Source organism: Diabrotica virgifera, chromosome 5 (genome assembly GCF_917563875.1).
Source record: "Diabrotica virgifera virgifera chromosome 5, PGI_DIABVI_V3a".
Taxonomy (NCBI): Eukaryota; Metazoa; Arthropoda; class Insecta; order Coleoptera; family Chrysomelidae; genus Diabrotica; species Diabrotica virgifera.
The window spans coordinates 113,765,440-113,785,060 of record NC_065447.1 but is presented as its reverse complement, the minus strand read 5'-3'; the positions used below and the strand labels follow the sequence as shown (position 1 = coordinate 113,785,060).

General features: G+C 33.6%; 1 protein-coding gene across 1 annotated transcript in view; it reads left to right on the top strand.

Moving 5' to 3' along the window:
- The window catches only part of LOC126885099 (facilitated trehalose transporter Tret1-like), a 160,874-nt gene extending 145,379 nt beyond the window's left edge, over window positions 1–15,495 (top strand). Inside the window, exon 4 of the mRNA XM_050651527.1 lies at window positions 14,854–15,495. Within this exon, the coding sequence (XP_050507484.1) occupies window positions 14,854–15,335 (482 nt within the window). The 3' untranslated portion in view covers window positions 15,336–15,495. The remainder of the gene's footprint in view (window positions 1–14,853) is intronic.
- The last annotated feature ends 4,126 nt before the right edge of the window (window positions 15,496–19,621 follow it).

Here is a 19,621-nt window from a genome sequence, read left to right as displayed (position 1 = left end):
CGGATTTATGAGGACTTTTTAGATTTCATTTATGATGGTATTTTGAACAATCCTGCCAATTTTCAGCTTGATGGTAATTATTATTGTAGCCTCACTACTATTTTTGAGTCTAACTAGACCGGTCTATTAGTACTCTGGCTGTTTAAGTGTCATGGAAATAACCTTATTACCCTGGACTATCTGTCAATTCTTAACCTTAGTCAACTTTTACAACATTTTCTTTTATTAACCTTCCGATGACCAACCTTTTTTGTTACACGGATGACCAACTGGAGGAAAAAATGACCCCAGGTCAAAAATGTCAAAAATGACAATTAACAAAAAAATGAAGCTTTTTTTTATTTTTTATTTTTTTATTTTTATGGCATGGGCTTTATGTCATTCAGCCAGTCACAACATGACTATTAGTGTCATGTGTAGTGTATATGTTGAGTAAGTGTCTTGTTACTTTGCAAAGTCGACGTCATTAGCGTAAAACTACTTGGAATTACACATAATAGACGGTATTTCACTAAACATAAACTTCAGAATATATTTTTTATTCGTAAAATATAGGGAATTTTTTTTATTTCAAAATATGGGGATATCTAGAATGATATTAAAGTCAAATAAAAAAATAATGAGTTAAAAACTGAAAATACTTTTGAATTTATTAAAGAAAAACATATGCTGGGGTCACAATTTCCCCGCTTGGTCATCCGAAGGTTAATTAGGTTATAGTTATCATTTTAAGACTTAACATTGATGATGGATTACTCGTTTATCCGAAAACGTTTTGTTTTTTGATGTAACCTTTATTTTAGTCTTTTAAATATACCTTTTACAAAGGATCCTGTATTTTTTGTATATTTTTTACCCCCGAGAAAGGGTGAAACTCACCCCATGGCAAAAGTACACATCGGCATAATATCGCTTTTTTCTTTCACGTGTTATTTATGTTTATGCCACATTTCATGTCAATCTAAGCGGTTCTTTAAATTTATTGGTTTTGCAATAGTTTACCGTCAGTAAACGGACTAAGAAGAAAGTGCATCGTTATTGCATTTAAGTATTTGTATCCTACTATCATCTACTTTAAAATGTATAGTTGTCTAATTGTCAATAGAGTCAGACAAAATTAAGTTATTAGAAGAATTTTTTACTAAGTACAAAAATAAAATTTGTATAATTTATAGTTTTTGATTTTGAGAACGATTTAAAAATGGGAAATTGAAACTTCAAAATAAACTTATTTTAAAGTAAGTAAAATTTTGGTTTATTTCCAATAGAAATAGTAAATTAGATGAAATATTAAAATTTAAGTATAAATATTTAGAAAACGTTTTAATAGTACGCGAAAATCTAAAAGAATACATTTTTGCACTAAATTGTTAATAATTAATAAACTACTCCAAAGCGTAACGTAACGTACAAATCTAATTTTGGTCACATTTATGACAAATAAAATCATCAATGTTTTGTGTACGACATAAAAGACAAAGGATAATCATTTTTTAAAATAACGAATTGTCAAGATTGGATCGAATGGAACAGAACAAGTTAGAACGGGATCCTATCACATTCACAAGAAATAATACGAGGAAAATCCGTCAATATATTTTATATCCGGTATCAATACCGTATATAAAAGGACTATCCGAGAAACAATAAGAAATAAATTCAACATTTAAACAACATTCAAAACAACAAATATATTGAGATCTATTTTATCCAAAACTAAACCTAACGATATCAATGAACAACAAAGAACAAAGAATTGTATTTATAAAATACCCTGTGAATGCGAACAATTTTATTTAGGTGAAACATAAAGACCATTAAACGTTAGAATAAGTTAACATTTTATATTAAAAATAGAGAATTTGATAGATCTCAAATATATTAACACGCATGCAACAATGAACATAGAGTTCAGTGGAAAGATTCAAGTATAGTCCTGAAAGAAACAGATAGCAAAAAGAGAAAATATAAGAAGCGGCTCTAATTATTATGCTGAATGATACCAATTGTGTCCTCGGTAGAATGCAGTAGGATGTGGTTACCCATATGAAAAGAGGAAGTCAATAGAAAGAATAATGCGACTAGTAAGTAAATAACATATCGAGGATAGTATATATTTTACATTTTAGTACTATTTATATTTCTATAAATTTAAAATAACACACCATATAGATAGAATCGGAATTTGGTGTTTTGAAAGTAAACTGAATGTATGACCAAATACTTACCAAGTCGGGACAGTAATATCGCTGTCCCGGTGGAACAATGACGCAACTACAAAAGTGTAACTTTTCAGGAGAGCCAAAAATATAAAATTATTTTACTTAATACCTCATGCAATGAAGCATAATGGAGATACTGGATTAGTATTGCAGTTATACTTGGCCATCTTGATATACTGTAACTCTACTACACATTCGAAATGAATTCTTTATTTTTCATCCCTAAATTTGATCCCCAATTGCAATTACGTCATTGTTGCCTCAGTTATTTTGTGGCAATAATGACGTAATTGCAATTTGGGATAAAAACTGATGAAACTTTAGAAATTTAGAATTTAGTTTTAGAAAGAGAAATTTTGAATTTAGTTTTAAAGATAATCTCTTTAAAACAAAATTCTAAATTTTCATATAATATTCTAAATAATTTCCACAAACATACTGATTTTGTAAAATTTTTGGTTATCTAACTAGTTCTGAAAGGTGGCGTCTGGCGTGGATATAAGGGCAAAAAATTCATTGAAAAATGAAAAATTGAAAATGGTAGTAAAATCAAACATTCTTGATAAAAAGGAACTTAAAAATAAAATTGAAATTACAAAAAAAGTATCAACAAAAAAGGCTTTACAAAATAGAGGAATTATATGTTTTGAAAGCAATTGTTTCAAAGCTTTTAGTTTGTTATCACCTAAAGGAATTTTTGAAGAGTAAGCCCTACTCAGCTGACATTTCGGTGAAAACTATTCGGACGAACTCCGACTCCTTCTTTTTTGACAAGCATCAACTTTGGTCCACGTTGGCTGTTTATAACTTTCTTTATACAGGAAGTAATCTTTCCCTTTTAAGATTTATCATTTAAGACATTATTTAAGACATCCAGTCCATTTCATTGTACAGCGCTTTTACATAGTAAAACTCAGTGAAATTCATTTCTTTAACCGTTAGAGGAGCTCCTGTTTTTTTAGTATTCCTAATTAATTCTTTCTTGACTAAGAGAGCATTACCAAGTATTGGTGTTTGGGGATCTTGGTGTATATTTATGCCTGTTTCTTCTTCTGATGATGATGATGATACCTCAGTAGTGGAAAGATGATAGTCGTCACTGGAACATTCATCATGCATTTAAATCTAATAATATCATAAAAATAGTACTTACATAAAATGCACTTACGTCAATGTTACCTCACAAAAATTAGAAATCCAGATGAAAAATGACAGAATACAGTTACGTCAAGGTTTCAATAACATAAAATACAATTATTGCGTCAATGTAGCACCGTAGGTACAAGCACATACTCGACTTATCGAAGCACAACTTTACATTATGTCATTGTTTCTCCGAGGTCGGCTGATTTTTCAAATATGACGCATCTGCCCCCTGGTGGCTAAAAGCTGAACAACACGTCTGATAGTGATCTGCCGAATGGTGTAACCAAGTTTGGACCCAGTGACGACATAAACTCATTTTCTATAAATTTGCAGTTACGTCAATGTTCCACCGGGCTCATATTATGAGCTTTTTTCCTGGTTTTTCTCGTGATTTGTTATGGAATCACTAACAAGAATTTACTAAATCACTAACAAAAAAGAGCTGTTAATCAAAATAAAAACAGCCAAAATCGAATACCTCGGTCACATCATGAGGAATAGTGAAAGATATGGACTGCTGCAACTGGTCTTACAGGAAAAAGTAGAGGGAAAGCGAGGACCAGGAAGGCAAAGGATTTCGTGGCTGAAAAATCTACGTACGTGGTTCAACACGACCACTACAAATCTTTTCAGAGCAGCAGTGTGCAAAGTACAGATTGCGATGATGGTCGCCAACATCCGAAACGGATAGGCACTACAAGAAAAAGAACAAGAATTTTACTGTCACCATTGCATGTGGTCGTCTTTTTAAAGAAAAATCACATGCTATAGTCGATTCGCAAAACTGAAACACAACTGTCTACACTACAATCACAATAAAGATGCACTAGAAATAAACAAGCACGAGGAGCACTCCCAAATCAGGATTTGGGAGTACTTCTCGAACATTCAACGTGTCTTGGTTTGTTTATTTCAATATAGTGCATTTTTATTGCGATTATACTTAACTTAGTGTAGACAGTTGTGTCTCAGATTAGCGAATCGACTATATATGATTTCTGTGAAGGATATTCTTAAGTTAAAGTTGATTTCGTGTAATCGAATGAACTATATTTCAACAAAGTCTTCCCAGGAATGCAACTCATAAATATTGGCAACATCATTTTAGTCTTCAACTGTAAAATGTATACCTAATATATGTCTGAATTGCCGATGTAGGTAAGAGCCGGTATAGGTGAAATTTTTTAATCATTTTAGGCAAGATAAAATCGTACACTGTGCCGTCACATTTTTAATGGCACATGCGTCGACAGTCTTCTACTTCCTCACTAGCATGATTCCATATTTTTCATTGTTTTAAATTATATGTGATTAACAAATAGAACTCAGCCTAATTTTAACCCACCACTCCCTTCCCCCTTACCCCACCATCGAAAACATCTTAAAACTTAAAAAATCCACATAATTGAGGCGTTTACAAAACATGCCTATTTTTTATGGACCTGTAAGTTTAATATACCTACATAACCTTAAAAAAATTTTTTTCGGAAAAAAGCGTATAAATTTTTGTTGGGGGTAGCTGCTGCAGGTCTAACTTTTTTTATTGGTGTGTACTTTATCGAAAATTATATTTTAAATTTTTGAGGTTTTGGAAATTTTGCCTATTTTATTGATTTCAAAATAAATCAGATCAATCTTTTTTATAGGTTATATGAAAATCATATAATCTATAAGGTCTTCATTGTGCTGTTTTGGCAAGCAGTCGTTTTTGAGAAGATCTATTGTACAAGGTAATAATTCTTTGGTTTTTATGGCAACGTGGCATTGAAAGTGTTAAAGTGTTTGATTTTTCGCCAACGATAAACCCGAAAATTTCGAGTGTTGTTGCGAAAATTAAAAGTTAACTGACAGTACCAGGTGATTATAAAATGAAGGACAATAAAATAAGTGTATATCCACTGCCAAAAAGTGATATTCGGCGTTAAAAACAATACTGACAATTGGAAAAACAAGTAGGTTATATTGATAAGATAAATAAAACAGCTAGTTCTACAGCTGAAGTCCGGTTCGAATATAAAGTGGTGTTGCCAAACCTCAATTAAAGCGAATAATCGTTGGAAAGCGTAACTTAATAAAGTTTAGAGAGAAGCTGATTGCACTGAGAGGGGTGGATATTTCTGAAGGGTTGAACTAGATATCAACCACTATCGCGGTGCAAAGAATATTCTCGAAAAACTAGGGCAACATCAAGAAAAGTGAATCTTATAAATATGACAGACTCAGATGATACGTATTCAGAGGGAGGAAAAAGAAAAGCAAGAACTTGGGATGATATATTCAAAAATTCAAAAAAAAACCTATAGATCACAAAAAAAACGGGATGATTCAAACCCACAAATGCTAGCCTAAATGATGGATTTGCTTAAAGGACTGGCTGAGGATATAAACGAAATAAAAAATCAATAGAAAAAGCAGGCGGAAACCATGAATATGCTAACTGAAGAACTAAAAGAGCTCAAAGAAGAACAAAAGGAATATAGAAGATAAATGGGGAAACTAAAACTAGCTAATGAAAAAGCGATTAAAGAGATAAATCATCTGCAAAACCAATTAAGTAATACGAATATAAGATTACAAAAATTAGAAGGAGAAAAACGAAAAGGAAACATTGTGATTCAAGGACTTTCAATTGACACGGACAATACCAGTATACCAAAGAATAAAGTAGAGAGTCTCATAGACAAGGAAATGGGAGTTAAAGTAAGGGTAAACGATGCAAGAAAGCTGAGAGACACAACATGTCTAGTAGAGTTGGATAATAAATACGAAAAGTCAAAAGTAATGCAAAATAAAATTATGCTTAACCAGCTAAGGGGCAAAATATATGTAAATGATGATCTACCAAAAGACGAAAGGGAAATACAAGACAAAATTAGAATAGTGGCTAGAGAGCAGCGAAACAAAGGGAAAATCACAAAAATAGGGTACCAGAGATTAATAGTAAACAATGTACTATAGAAATGGAACAAAGAAAGCGGACAAATAGAAAAAATAAAAGAAGACATCTCAAAAAACTAGAATCAGATGCAGACGAAGATGAATCGATAAAGACGACACCGCAGGGAATACGGACACGAAAAAAGGAAAGCAAAAAACAAATTAATAAAATAACAGAAGAAATGCTAAAAGCAGCAACTTGGAATATAAGAGGATCCTAGGAGAAAGGAAAGCTGACGCATTTAATAAACGAAGTTAGGAAATATAAGTTTGATCTAGTAGCTCTACAAGAGACAAAACAATTGGGGCAGGGTAGCCAGAAAATAGACGACTATATATTTTTTAATAGCGGAGACACTAACAGATTGCTGGGTACAGGTTTTATAATAAGGAAAAAATTGAAAGAATTTGTTTGACTTTAAAGCAATTTCGGACAGGTTGTGCACTTTCAGATTAAAAGGTAAATACCAAAAAATAATATTTGTTAATATACATGCAGTCTCTGAGGAAAAGGGAATAGATCTGAAAGAGCAATTTTATAGCAAATTAGACGAAGTATATGAGGCTATACCCAGGTATGATATGAAGATCATTCTAGGAGACGCTAATGCCAAAATAGGCACAGAAGAAGTATTAATGCCCGCTATAAGCAAGCACAGTTTACATCCAGAGACTAACGAAAATGGATATTTCCTGGTAGATTTTGGCAAAGAAAGGGGACTTATAATAAAAAGTACGTACCACCAACGAAAGAACATTTATAAGGGAACATGGAAATCTCCAGACGGCCGTACAGTCAACCAAATCGACCATGTTTTAATTGAGAAAAACGAAGAACACTGCATAAAAAAGGTGAGAACATATAGAGGACCCGATATAGACTCAGACCACTATTTGGTCGGAATATGGATGAAACAATTAGTACAAACTCTTCGAAACAAAAACAGATTAAAATACGAAAGAAACAAACCAATCAGATTACAGACAGAATGTGAGCAAACTTTGTATGGACAAATTACTAACAACAAATTAGAGAGCATAGTGGATGAAAGGAATGTAGAATGCATGTGGGGAACATTAAAAGATATAATTAAAGAAACAGCAAATATTTCCAGCACCAATGACAACACAAAAAAAACAAAAAAAATAGTTTGATGAAGAATGTAAACAATCATTGGAAGAACGGGCCAAACTACGATTAAAAATGATAACTCAAGGAACAAGAGAAGCGCAGGAAAATTACACTAAACAAAGAAATAGAACCAAAAAAATACTACGAAAAAAAAAGGAAACAGTATGAAGCTAAACTGAAAAATATAGAGGAAAGCTACAAAAATAATCAAATTAGGAACCTGTACCAAGGGATGAAAAATGAGAAACGAGGGGACCAACCGAAAACTGTACATTATAAAGACAAAAATGGAGAAATCATTATGGGTGAACCAGAGATATTAGAACGCTGGAAGCAGTATTTTAATGAGCTTCTAAATGGACCTCAAGAGACAGACGATAATAACGGGGAAACAGAGGATCTAGTAAATGAAATACAAAATCACCAGAGTGAAGAGCAGGCTCCGACTATAAGCGAAATTCAGAATATCATCGATAAATTAAAAATGAACAAAAGCCCAGGAAGCGACGGCATAAAGGCGGAGACAGATATCCGCGCCGCGAACTCCGCGCCGTGTGTGCGCCGCGCGTTCGTGGCGCGGTTATTGTTCGTTAAAATTTTTCATTTTGACGATCCAGAGGAAACTTACGAACGTTTAGTAATTGTAGATAATCATGTCTCTGTCCTGTACTTCTACTACATCTTATTTTGGTATTGTTCTGAAACTATTTTCTTGTGTCATCTTATGCAATTTACTATTTTATGTGGAATAAGCCACAGTTTGGGAACATTTCGGGAACTACCTTTTTCGCTTCCCGGCAACACAAATATAATGGTAGGGGAGCCCAAGCGGGGATTTTTGCAGTTACTCGAGCGCGTCAGATTATCATATGGGGAGAAACGTGGTACCCTGCAGATGTACCTCCACCATATATTGGCTCTTAACACAGGGGAGTTCGTTCAGGGGGGCCCGAAAAAAAATCTATCCTTAAAAATACTCGAAATTGTCAGATTAAGATAAGGTAAGTTAAGTACATGCAAAAGAGTCTATATTTCAAAAATATGACGATTTGAGCGGGGCTACGGAAATGGGTGAGTCAAAAAGTTTCACAAAAAAAAGCGAATATTTCGCGAAATGAACGTCAGATTGAAAAACTAAAAACTACGTGTTCAATATTTTTCAAAAATCTATCGAAAAATACCAAACTTGAACCCCAAGGAGAGGGGTGGGGGGTAAATTTAAAATTTTAAATACAAATCCCGCGATCTTTCGCAAAATAAACATCATATCGAAAAACTGCAAAATACTTATCAATATTTTTGAAAAATCTATCGAATGGTTCCAAACACGACGCCCCACGGAGGTGAGGTGGGGGGTTACTTTAAAATCTTAAATGGTAGACCCCGTTTCTTATTGCAGATTTGGATTGTTTGTATAAAAATAAACAATTTTTATTTGAAACATTTTTTTGAATTATGGATAGATGGCGCTATAATCGGTAAAAAGATTGTTGGAAATGGAAAATTAAATTACAAAATGGGAAGTCCCCACTAAAATGGAAAATTTTACTTAACTTTTTTGGTTTTACTACCTAATAATCACAACCCAATAGGTCCAATAGTACCTTTTTGGCTTTCCGGTGACCCAATTATAATATATCTGCTTGTTCCAACTCCGTTGTTTCACCAGAAGCGAAGTTAGAAAACTATTGGGTCTTCCAAGTTTTGCGTTACCTTTTTGGCTTTCCGGTGACTCAATTATAATATATCTGCTTGTTGCAACTCAGTTGCTTCACCAGAAGCGAAGTTAGGAAACTATTGGGTCTTCCAAGTTTTGCGTTACCTTTTTGGCTTTCCGGTGACTCAATTATAATATATCTGCTTGTTGCAACTCAGTTGCTTCACCAGAAGCGAAGTTAGGAAACTATAGGCTCTTCCAAGTTTTGCGTTACCTTTTTGGCTTTCCGATGACCCAATTATAATATATCTGCTTGTTCCAACTCCGTTGCTTCACCAGAAGCGAAGTTAGAAAACTATTGGGCCTTCCAAGTTGTGCGTTACCTTTTTGGCTTTCCGGTGACCCAATTATAATATATCTGCTTCTTCCAACTCAGTTGCTTCACCAGAAGCGAAGTTAGGAAACTATAGGCTCTTCCAAGATGTGCGTTACCTTTTTCGCTTCCCGACGACACAATTGTAACATATATACTTGTTCCAACTCCGTTGCTTCACCAGAAGCGAAGTTAGAAAACTATTGGGTCTTCCAAGTTGTGCGTTACCTTTTTGGCTTTCCGGTGACCCAATTATAATATATCTGCTTGTTCCAACTCAGTTGCTTCACCAGAAGCGAAGTTAGGAAACTATAGGCTCTTCCAAGATGTGCGTTACCTTTTTCGCTTCCCGACGACACAATTGTAACATATATACTTGTTCCAACTCCGTTGCTTCACCAGAAGCGAAGTTAGAAAACTATTGGGTCTTCCAAGTTGTGCGTTACCTTTTTGGCTTTCCGGTGACCCAATTATAATATATCTGCTTGTTCCAACTCTGTTGGTTCACCAGAAGCGAAGTTAGAAAACTATTGGGTCTTCCAAGTTGTGCCTTACCTTTTTCGCTTTCCGGTGACATAATTATAATATATCCGCTTGTTTCAACTGCGTTGCTTCACCAGACACGAAGTTAGAAAACTATAGGTTCTCCAAGTCGTGCGTTACCTATTTCGCTTTCCGGTGACACATAATATATATCTGCTTATGAATATTTTTTTGATATTGATAACTATTTCCGAAGTGAAAGGCGAAAGGTCAAATAAACTTGATTTCAAACTCGAATTGTGGCTTATGCCCAAATAAAATAGTAAATCTTGTTTTTAATACACGTTATTTTTAGTACAACAATGAACTGACATTTTTTAAAAAGGTCCGCATGTACATTTTTTTATTTTATCTTCTATTTCCGTTCAGATCGGATTTAGGTTGTTTCTAAATTATATGGTTCTTTATTGAGGATCCCACAATAATGATTTTCCACGGTAAACATCAATAAGTTAGATATTTCCTACAGTTCCGACCATTCCATTACTAACAAATATTCAACTCATGCGCGCCAAAACCAACAAACCACTCGCAAACCCGTCCAAATACGTATTGCGAACCATCAAAGCGTTTGTTGAAAAACCGACAGAATTTATATCGTGGTGCGCCGTGTGCGAGCCGTTTGTGCACCACTTGAAAACACGTACTAATCTGACGAACATGCTGCGCGCGAGCGGCTCGCACACCGCGCAGAGCGCATATGTATCTCCGCCTTTACGGCTGAAATGATTAAATTTGGAGGAAATCAGTTAGTAGAGAAAATGCATAAACTAAATAATAATATATGGGAACAAGAAATACAACCTGAGGAATGGACAGAAGCAATACTGTGTCCTATTCACAAAAAAAGGAAATATGGCTGATTGTCAGAATTATCGAGGAATAGCGCTGCTAAACATAACGTATAAAATATTGGCTAGGCATATTAAAAACAGATTAACAACGAAGGTTGATAAAAGCATAGGACAATATCAAAGTGGATTAAAAAAAGGCAGAAGTACTGTGGATCAGGTTTTTACACTACGAGAAATACAGGCTGAAAGTTACGAATATAATAAAGACACCATGGTTCTTTTCATTGACATTTAAACAGCCTTTCGATCGAGTGAAAAGAAGCGAATTATTCACAGCATTGCAAGACATGGACGTTTCTCCAAAGCTTATTAGAATTATAAAATTAACTCTCCAAAGAACAATGGATAAATTCAAAATAAACAATACTATAACAGAAAGCTTTGAGGTCAAACAAGAAGTGTGGCAGGGTGATCCATTATCGTCTATAATGTTTAGTATATTATTAGAAAAGGTTTTACAGGAAGCAAACATTAATAGAACAGGTCTGATCTACCTCAGAAAACATCAGTGCTTGCATTCGCAGACGATTTGGTAGTCTTGGCTAGGAGCAAAATAGAACTTATAGAAACAGTCATGAAACTCGAGGAGAGGGCACCAACCAAAGGATTGTATATAAATTAAGCAAAAACAAAGTATATGGAATGGACAAATAAGCAATTCGTTCGGGGGCAATACATAACAATGACAAGAGCGAAGGGAACACAGTATAAATTCGAAGAAGTTGAGAGATTTGAGTACTTAGGAACTGTCTTCACAAGAGATCCTAACTGTGAAGAAGAAATACAAAAGAGAGGTATTTCGGGCAACCGCGCTATATTTGCTCTTAATGGGTTGTTAAGAAGTAAAAAGATACCACGAAGAGCAAAATTAAGAACTAACAAGACCGTAATAAGGCCGATAGTAAAGTATGCTTCTGAAACATGGGTCACAACAAAAAAACACCAAGAGTTGTTATTAGTTTGGGAGAGGAAAATACTGCGCAAAATCTTCGGTGGGAAAAACTTAAATGGACAGTGGGTAAGAAGAAAAAATAAGGAACAAAATGAGCTCTATCAAGATCCTAACATACTAGCAGTAATTAAGGCGCAAAGACTTAGATGGTTGGGCCATGTGCAGAGGATGATTCCATCTAGAATTCCCAGAATGGTACTATCTAGTGTATTGGCAGGGAAAAGACGAAGAGGAAGACCGAGGTCACGATGGAGTAATGGAGTTAGAGAAGATATGAGAAGAATTAACGTAAGGAACTGGGAAAGAAAAGCGACCGACAAAGAAGAGTGGAAAAAAATAGTACATCAAGCCATGGGCCTACTAGGCTCGTAGTGCTTACATATTATTATTATTATATTAAAATTGCAGTCACTGAGTCCCTCAGAACATTTAAAAATTGGAGAAACACGTTCAGACCCCCAAAGACCTTCTAAAAAAACAGTTTTTTTTTTATTTTTGAAGCCGGCGAACCCTACGGAAAAATCTGAAAAAAAAAATAAAAATATTGTGTTTGATAAAATAGGTACATACGATTAAAAATATCAGTTCTACAGCCATCGCCAAAAAAAAGTTGTAGTCTTTTTTCCGCAAAAAAAATAAAAAAAATTGAGGTTATGTACACTCAACCTAGGTACTCAACCTATGTACCCATAAAAGGTGAAGGTAGGTACAAAATAAAAGCAGTGGAAAATTGAACTTGTTTTTCACAAATGAGATGTTGTATAATTGTTTTTATTTTCTTTGGTATTTTGCTAATGTTTAAGAGGCTTAGATCATAAATTAACAATAGGTATCAATCTTGTTTAATTTTACTCCTTCAAGGACTAAACACAAACCTACACTTGAAAGTGTGTCAATGGAAACATTTTTTATGTCGGTCTCTGAGACTTATGTTAGCTGCTTTAATGTTCCGAAAACCTATGTTAGTTGCGGAAGGGTAAAAAGAGCTAAAGTGTTAAGCTTTTAGACTATAAATCATTTTTAGTGAGAATTATTGACATACTCCGATTATTACTGTTCTAAAATTATATTGGAAAACTCTACAAGTTTGTTTTTTCCGTTTATAGAATTCAATAGCTATTATTTTATTTATTTTGTTTTTAACTTCCAACTTCTTTACACTATATTTGCAGTTTTTGTTTTTTTGTTCAATACGTATCCTCCCTCCGTGTGTATGAAAATGTACTCATCTACAGGAGTCAACTAGTACCAAATTTGCCATGGTGTAAGAGATGCATAAATTTATTTTTCTTCAAACGTCAAATAATGATGACATTACTTATCTAACTTGATCCTGTCAAAGTTTGATGTCTCCGCCGGCAGCAGTTTTTTTCCCATTTCTTTACGGCGGAGGGAAAAATGTTGTCATGGCAACAATATGAAACATGTCACAAAGCAACAATACAAATGTCATTAACAACAATTAAACATTATTTTTATTTTTATTTATAGTAATATTAAAAGTACAATTAGTTAATGAGGCATTTTCAAAATTGAAACCGTGCAAAAATGTTCCCGACTCTTGATACGCATTGGTAATTGTTGATGATACTGATGGTCGAGCACAACTTTCAGCAATCATTCCCGATGTTGGCGAATCATGAGGGTTTAAAATTTTTTGAGCATTATCATTCTTATTTCTTATTGAATCCTCTATATATCTTTCGGCAACCGTGCTTGATTTCCAGCCCCCATGTCGTTTGAGGCATTCTAGATTTCCGCCTCCATCAATTAAAAGTGTTGCTGAAGTTCGTCGTAAAGAGTGACCCGTGTATGCGCTTGCATCGTTTAAATTTAAATAACTAGCTACTTTTTGGGCTACTGCGCTGATAGAATGTATTCCCATGACGCTTCGGTAACACTTTCCATTTTGGTACTTGATAAAAATCGGTTTTCTGTGAAATTTTTAGGCCGCAGTGATGCATACTTTTCATACAGTTTAATGTAGTTTTGACCAATTATCGTAAAATATCTAATTTGTCGTGTTTTACTGTCTGGGATTTTGATAATTATTACATTTTCTTTATCCTCAATGTCCACAGTCTTCATTTTTACCATTTCGTCGCATCGACAGGCGCCGGTAACCCCAATTAACAAAACAATCTGAAATATTTTTATAATTTAGTAGAGTATACTACATGCTTTGCAATATAATTTTTTTTACCTTTAATCCTAAATACAACTTATCTGGCGCTTCAAACAAAAATTTATCAAACTCGTCTTTAGTGAAAACTTTAGACTTCTTTGCAGTATATCCTTCGCTTGTCTTTTTCAGAAAGGCACGTAACTTTAAAAATTTGCTTATATCCACATTTTTTCTAATAACTAACTCGGATTTTATCATAGAGTATCGGGACCACATTGTAGAAGATTTCCATTTATTTTCATTTTCCATTATATTAAAATATGCCAGTAAAACGTCTTCGGTAACTTGCCGTACTCCTCTTGTATCGCACCACTCTTGGAAGTGCTTGTACGCTAACCGATACTTTATTCCGGACTTGGAGGGCCCCAAACGTGCTACTGCATCATTAGCCGCGGACTCAATTTCGTTTAGGTTTTCCATTTTCGCACTAAATTTGCGCTTGTGGTTGCAACAACAATAAGCTGTCTTTAATAATTGCAAACAACTGTCAAACAACTGTAACCAGGAAGACGCAAATCCCACCGACGACTTAATTATTTTAATTTCTAACATCTAGACGACTTTGATAGTTGTCACAGTTAATTTCGAGTAAAAATAGCGTATGAATTGTACTATTCATGGTTGAAAATTGCTAGGTTTGAAGAAAAAATAGTATACTTTATTCGGCAAAGAAGCGACTTTTCTTGACTTGCTCTCTATTACGCGCCTCACTTCGTTCGGCGCGTAATATCGGGCGCGTCAAGAAAAGTTATGCTTCTCCGCCTCATAAAGTAATATACTATTATTTTTCTAAAATAAACAAAATAATATCATCTTATATCAATATACCTACTAACTAAATTTGATTTTTAGGTGCTGTCAATTTACTAGGATCCTTTGTGTTACCGTTTATTATTGATAAATTTGGAAGGAAATTACCATTTTTGATTTCTGTTATATTCATGTCTATTACATTTATATTTATGTATATTCTTGTACTCTTAGAAAGTTATAGTATCCACATATCTCCATACTTTTTACTTGTATCATCGTTAATATCATATTTAGCCGTAGGTATTGGAGTTGGTCCAATACCATTCGTTTTATTGGGAGAGCTTTTTCCATTAAGAAACAAAATGATATGTGCAGGCATGTCTACGGCTCTTTATTTCACTTTGGCATTATTATTACCACAAGTAATGTTATGGATCAATTATTCAAGGCTTGGGCTATACATTAATATTATGGTTTCAATAGTTGTTGCTATTCCATTAGTTATTTTAGTAAAATATTTTTATCCTGAAACCAAAGGCAAAAGTTTGAATGAAATTCAAGTAGAGATTAATAAGAATTGAACTCAAAATAATAACTTCCCAAGTTTAACAGAGTAAAACTTTCTCCACATTTTATAATTAACCAAGTAATAAATAATATATAAATATAAAAATGTCGACATGGAGTTAAACACGTAACATTGTAATCGTTGTATCTTGAGAAATAAAATATTTTATTATTTTAGTTGATTATTAATTACCCTTTTTCGACGACTACTTATTAAAACAGTCGAAACCGCTTATTAGAATACCCGTTATTTATAGGAATATCCCGGTTTATGGATTTTAAATTTAAAGCCCGAAACATTTCCGTTTACTCCTTAATAAATTTATTTGCTTATGGGAATAGGTTTAAATTAGAGCTGCAGGTTAGGATACAATATCGATACCTTTTAAGTATTGAGTATTGTATTGGTTATGCCAATGAAATATCGTATCGTGTATCGATATCGGCAATATTTCCTTATAAAAATATCGTACTGATATTGATTTCGATACGATATCGATATAATCTTCGATAACATATCGATATAAAAAGGATTAAATTAATAAAACAAAAACGATTAAATCTCTTAAAATATATAAGAAATAGGATAAATTACATTGCAACCTCACAAATATTAGATATCATTTAAAAAGCTCTTCATCCATCTGATCACATAAATTAGTTCTTTGTTGTCGTTTAAAGAGCATTTTTTATTTGCTCTTTTTATAAGTACCAGTACTGCTTCAGAAAAAAGCCGCTCGACTGGATACACACGGCCCTCTCTTGGATACACAAAATATCCCTAGCCAACCGAGATAAAACGGGGAAACACTACATTATGATTTCCACCAGAATAAAATATTTGTGTCTTGTCCAGATCTTGCAAACTGCAAGTAGTTTTCAATTTCCTTTTCAAAATTATCGATATTATTTGATGATTTTAAAAATAAAATATCGAACTTATTGACTTATTGGGTTCATCCTCTTTCGCACTAATGTAGAGCATACTCGCTTGTGCGTCTTATAACTCTTATATATATATATATATATATATATATATATATATATATATATATATATATATATATATATATATATATATATATATATTTATATATTTATATATATATATATATAAATATATATATATATATATATATATATATATATATATATATATATATATATATATATATATATATATATATATATAAAAATAAATAAGCAAAATCATTGGCTAATACTCGTAAAGTGAATGTGAATTTAGTTGGAAATATATAAAATGATGAAGGGTCATCATTCCATACATTTCTGTGCAACTATATACACCGGTGTTCTGTGTACTGACGAAGCCCAAACAGGCCGAAATAGGAGTTCGAGTTTGGCAAGCGAGGCGAGAGGTCGTGTGGCAGGTGTATTGGCGATAAGGTAATTTCGAATTCGAAACCTATCACAATAAAAACACCGGTTTTTTAAAAGACCTATCGTTATCGATAATCGTTAAACTTAAAAAGCGTTCTTGTGCGAAATAAAAATAAACTTCTAAGTGTATAATAATAATAATAATATTTATATTAGTGCTGAGGTTAACATTTAATTTAAAATGGCCAGTGGCGGAACAGGAACCATCCGAAAGGAAACCTATAGAAAGAATGAAGAACTATCTGATAGTGGCGACGAAGAATCTAAGAAGAAAAAATATAAAGAAGATAAATTATATTTTGAGATGATAAAAATGATGCGGGAAGTTATGTGGAAAAATGATGAAATGATGGCAGAAATAAGAACCATACGGAAAGACCAAAAAGAAACGATGGAATATATTAAGGAGCTGAAAGAAAAAAAACGAAAAATTGGAAGAAGGTTTAAAAATGGCAAACAATAGAATAGAACAATTGGAAAAAGATAGACGGAGAAATAATATAGTATTAAAAGGCCTAACACTAGATGCTACCGACGGAAAGCCTGTAAAGGAGTCAGTAGAACACTTCATAGGAAGAAATCTGAAATTAGAGGTCAGACTGAGAGGAGCGGTGAAGATCGGCGACCAAATCTTTGTAGCAGAAATGGAAAACCTAACGGATAAGATGAGTGTACTAAAAAACAAAGGAAAACTGAAAAATCTACAGGGACAAAAGGTGTATATAGAATCAGATTTAACAAGAAAGGAAAGGGAAATACAAGCAAAAATTAGGAAAATGGCAAAAGAAGAAAAAGACAAAGGTAATACTACGAAGATAGGATATATGAAACTGGAGATTAATGGAAAGGAGTGGAAATGGGACCATAATAAAGAGAAACTTATACTAACTCACAGAAATATCGGGGAAGGGACTTCAAAAAACTAAAAGAAAATAATGAGACCGGACCCACAACAATGACAACCAAGGCAATGAATGGGAAAAGCGATAGGGAAAAAGATGATGCAAAGGTAAACAAGGATGAAAATAGGAAAAAGGGGAAAGCTAGATTGCAGAAAAAAGGAGAGATAAAAATGGGAACATGGAATGTGAGAAGCATCAATGGAAAAGAGGAAGAACTGGTAGAAGATATGATAAGACAAAAAATAGAAATACTAGGAATAACAGAAACGAAGATGAAAGGAAAAGGTCTTAAGAAAATACACAAAGGATATTGGTTACTTTGGGTAGGAGCGGATACAAAAGAGAGAGCAAAAGAAGGAGTCGGGATAATAATTGCACCGAATAGACTACAACACGTTATAGAAGAAACATATGTTAACCAGAGAATATTATCGGTGAAAATTAAACTGATGGACGAAGAAATATGGACAATAATAACAGCCTACGGAGTAAATGAAGATGCAAGAAAGGAAGAGAAAGATAAATTTTTCGAGGAGCTCCAAATGCAAATTGATAATGGGGAAGAAAACATAATTGTAATGGGAGATCTAAACGGTAGAGTCGGAAACAACAACAGCGGAATAGAGGAGTGCATGGGAAAAGAAGGAGAAGAAATGCTAAACAGAAATGGTGAAAGAATAATAGAAATATGTATGGAGAATAAACTAGTTATAACAAATACAAAATTTAAACATAAAGAAGTACACAAATACACGAGAGTACAAGACAGCAGAAACGAAAAATCAATCATAGATTACTTTTTGGTAAGCAGCAACAAATGGAAAAGAGTACAGGATACGAAAGTGAAAAGAGGCTCGGAGATTGGCAGTGACCACCATCTAGTAATAATGAGAATGAGAACAACAGAGGAAAAAGAAGAAAAGAGAAGAAAGGTAGTAAATGAAAAAATAAAAAGTTACAAATTAAAAGAGGAAATATATAAGAAGAAATTCCAAGAAAAATTAGATAATACTTTGAAAGGTAGGGCAAAAAATACAAATATAGAAAAAAAATGGGAATATCTAAAAACCAGCATAATCAAAGCAGCTGAGGAAACTTGCGGGAAAGCAAAAATAGCAAACACTAACATGAGGAGAACAGAATGGTGGACGGAAGAAATACGAGAGAAAATAAAGAACAAAAAAGACAAATGGAAAAGATACCTAAGCACAAAACACCCGGAAGATTACGAAGCATATAAAGAAAAAAGGAAAGAGGTTAAAATAGCGGTGAAAGCAGGAAAGGAAAGGTCATGGGAGATATTTGGACAAAAAATGACAAAAAATTATAGGGAAAACCAAAAACTCTTCTACGGCGCATTAAAACAACTCAGACAAAAGAAAGAGCACACGATGCCGAATATAAAAGACAAGAATGGAAACGTACTAACAGAAGAAAAACAAATAATGGAAAGATGGAGAGAACATTTCAAAGAGCTAACTCATGTAGACAAGGACAACATAGGGGAGATACAAGAAAGGAATGAAGAACAACAAGTGGAATCCATAACAAGAGAGGAATTAGAGAAAGCAATAGAAAGAGTAAAACTGGGCAAAGCACCAGGCAAGGATCATATCACCCCGGAAATGATAAAATTCATGGGGACAGAGGGAATGGATAGCATGAAAGAACTAATGAATGATATCATAAATAGAGCAGAATTACCAAAGGACTGGAAGAAAGACATTATATTACCAATACACAAAAAGGGAGACAAGAGAAACTGTAATAATTACCGAGGTATCACCATATCAAGTATCCCTGGGAAGGTATTAGCAAGAATACTAGAGACAAGAATAAAAACACAAATAGAAACAACTATGGAAGACACACAGTGTGGATTCAGGAAGGACAGAAGCACGCAAGACCTAATATTCACATTAAGACAAGTAAGTAATCAAGAAAAATAGAGAGATACATATGTGCTTCATTGACCTGGAAAAGGCGTTTGACAGAAT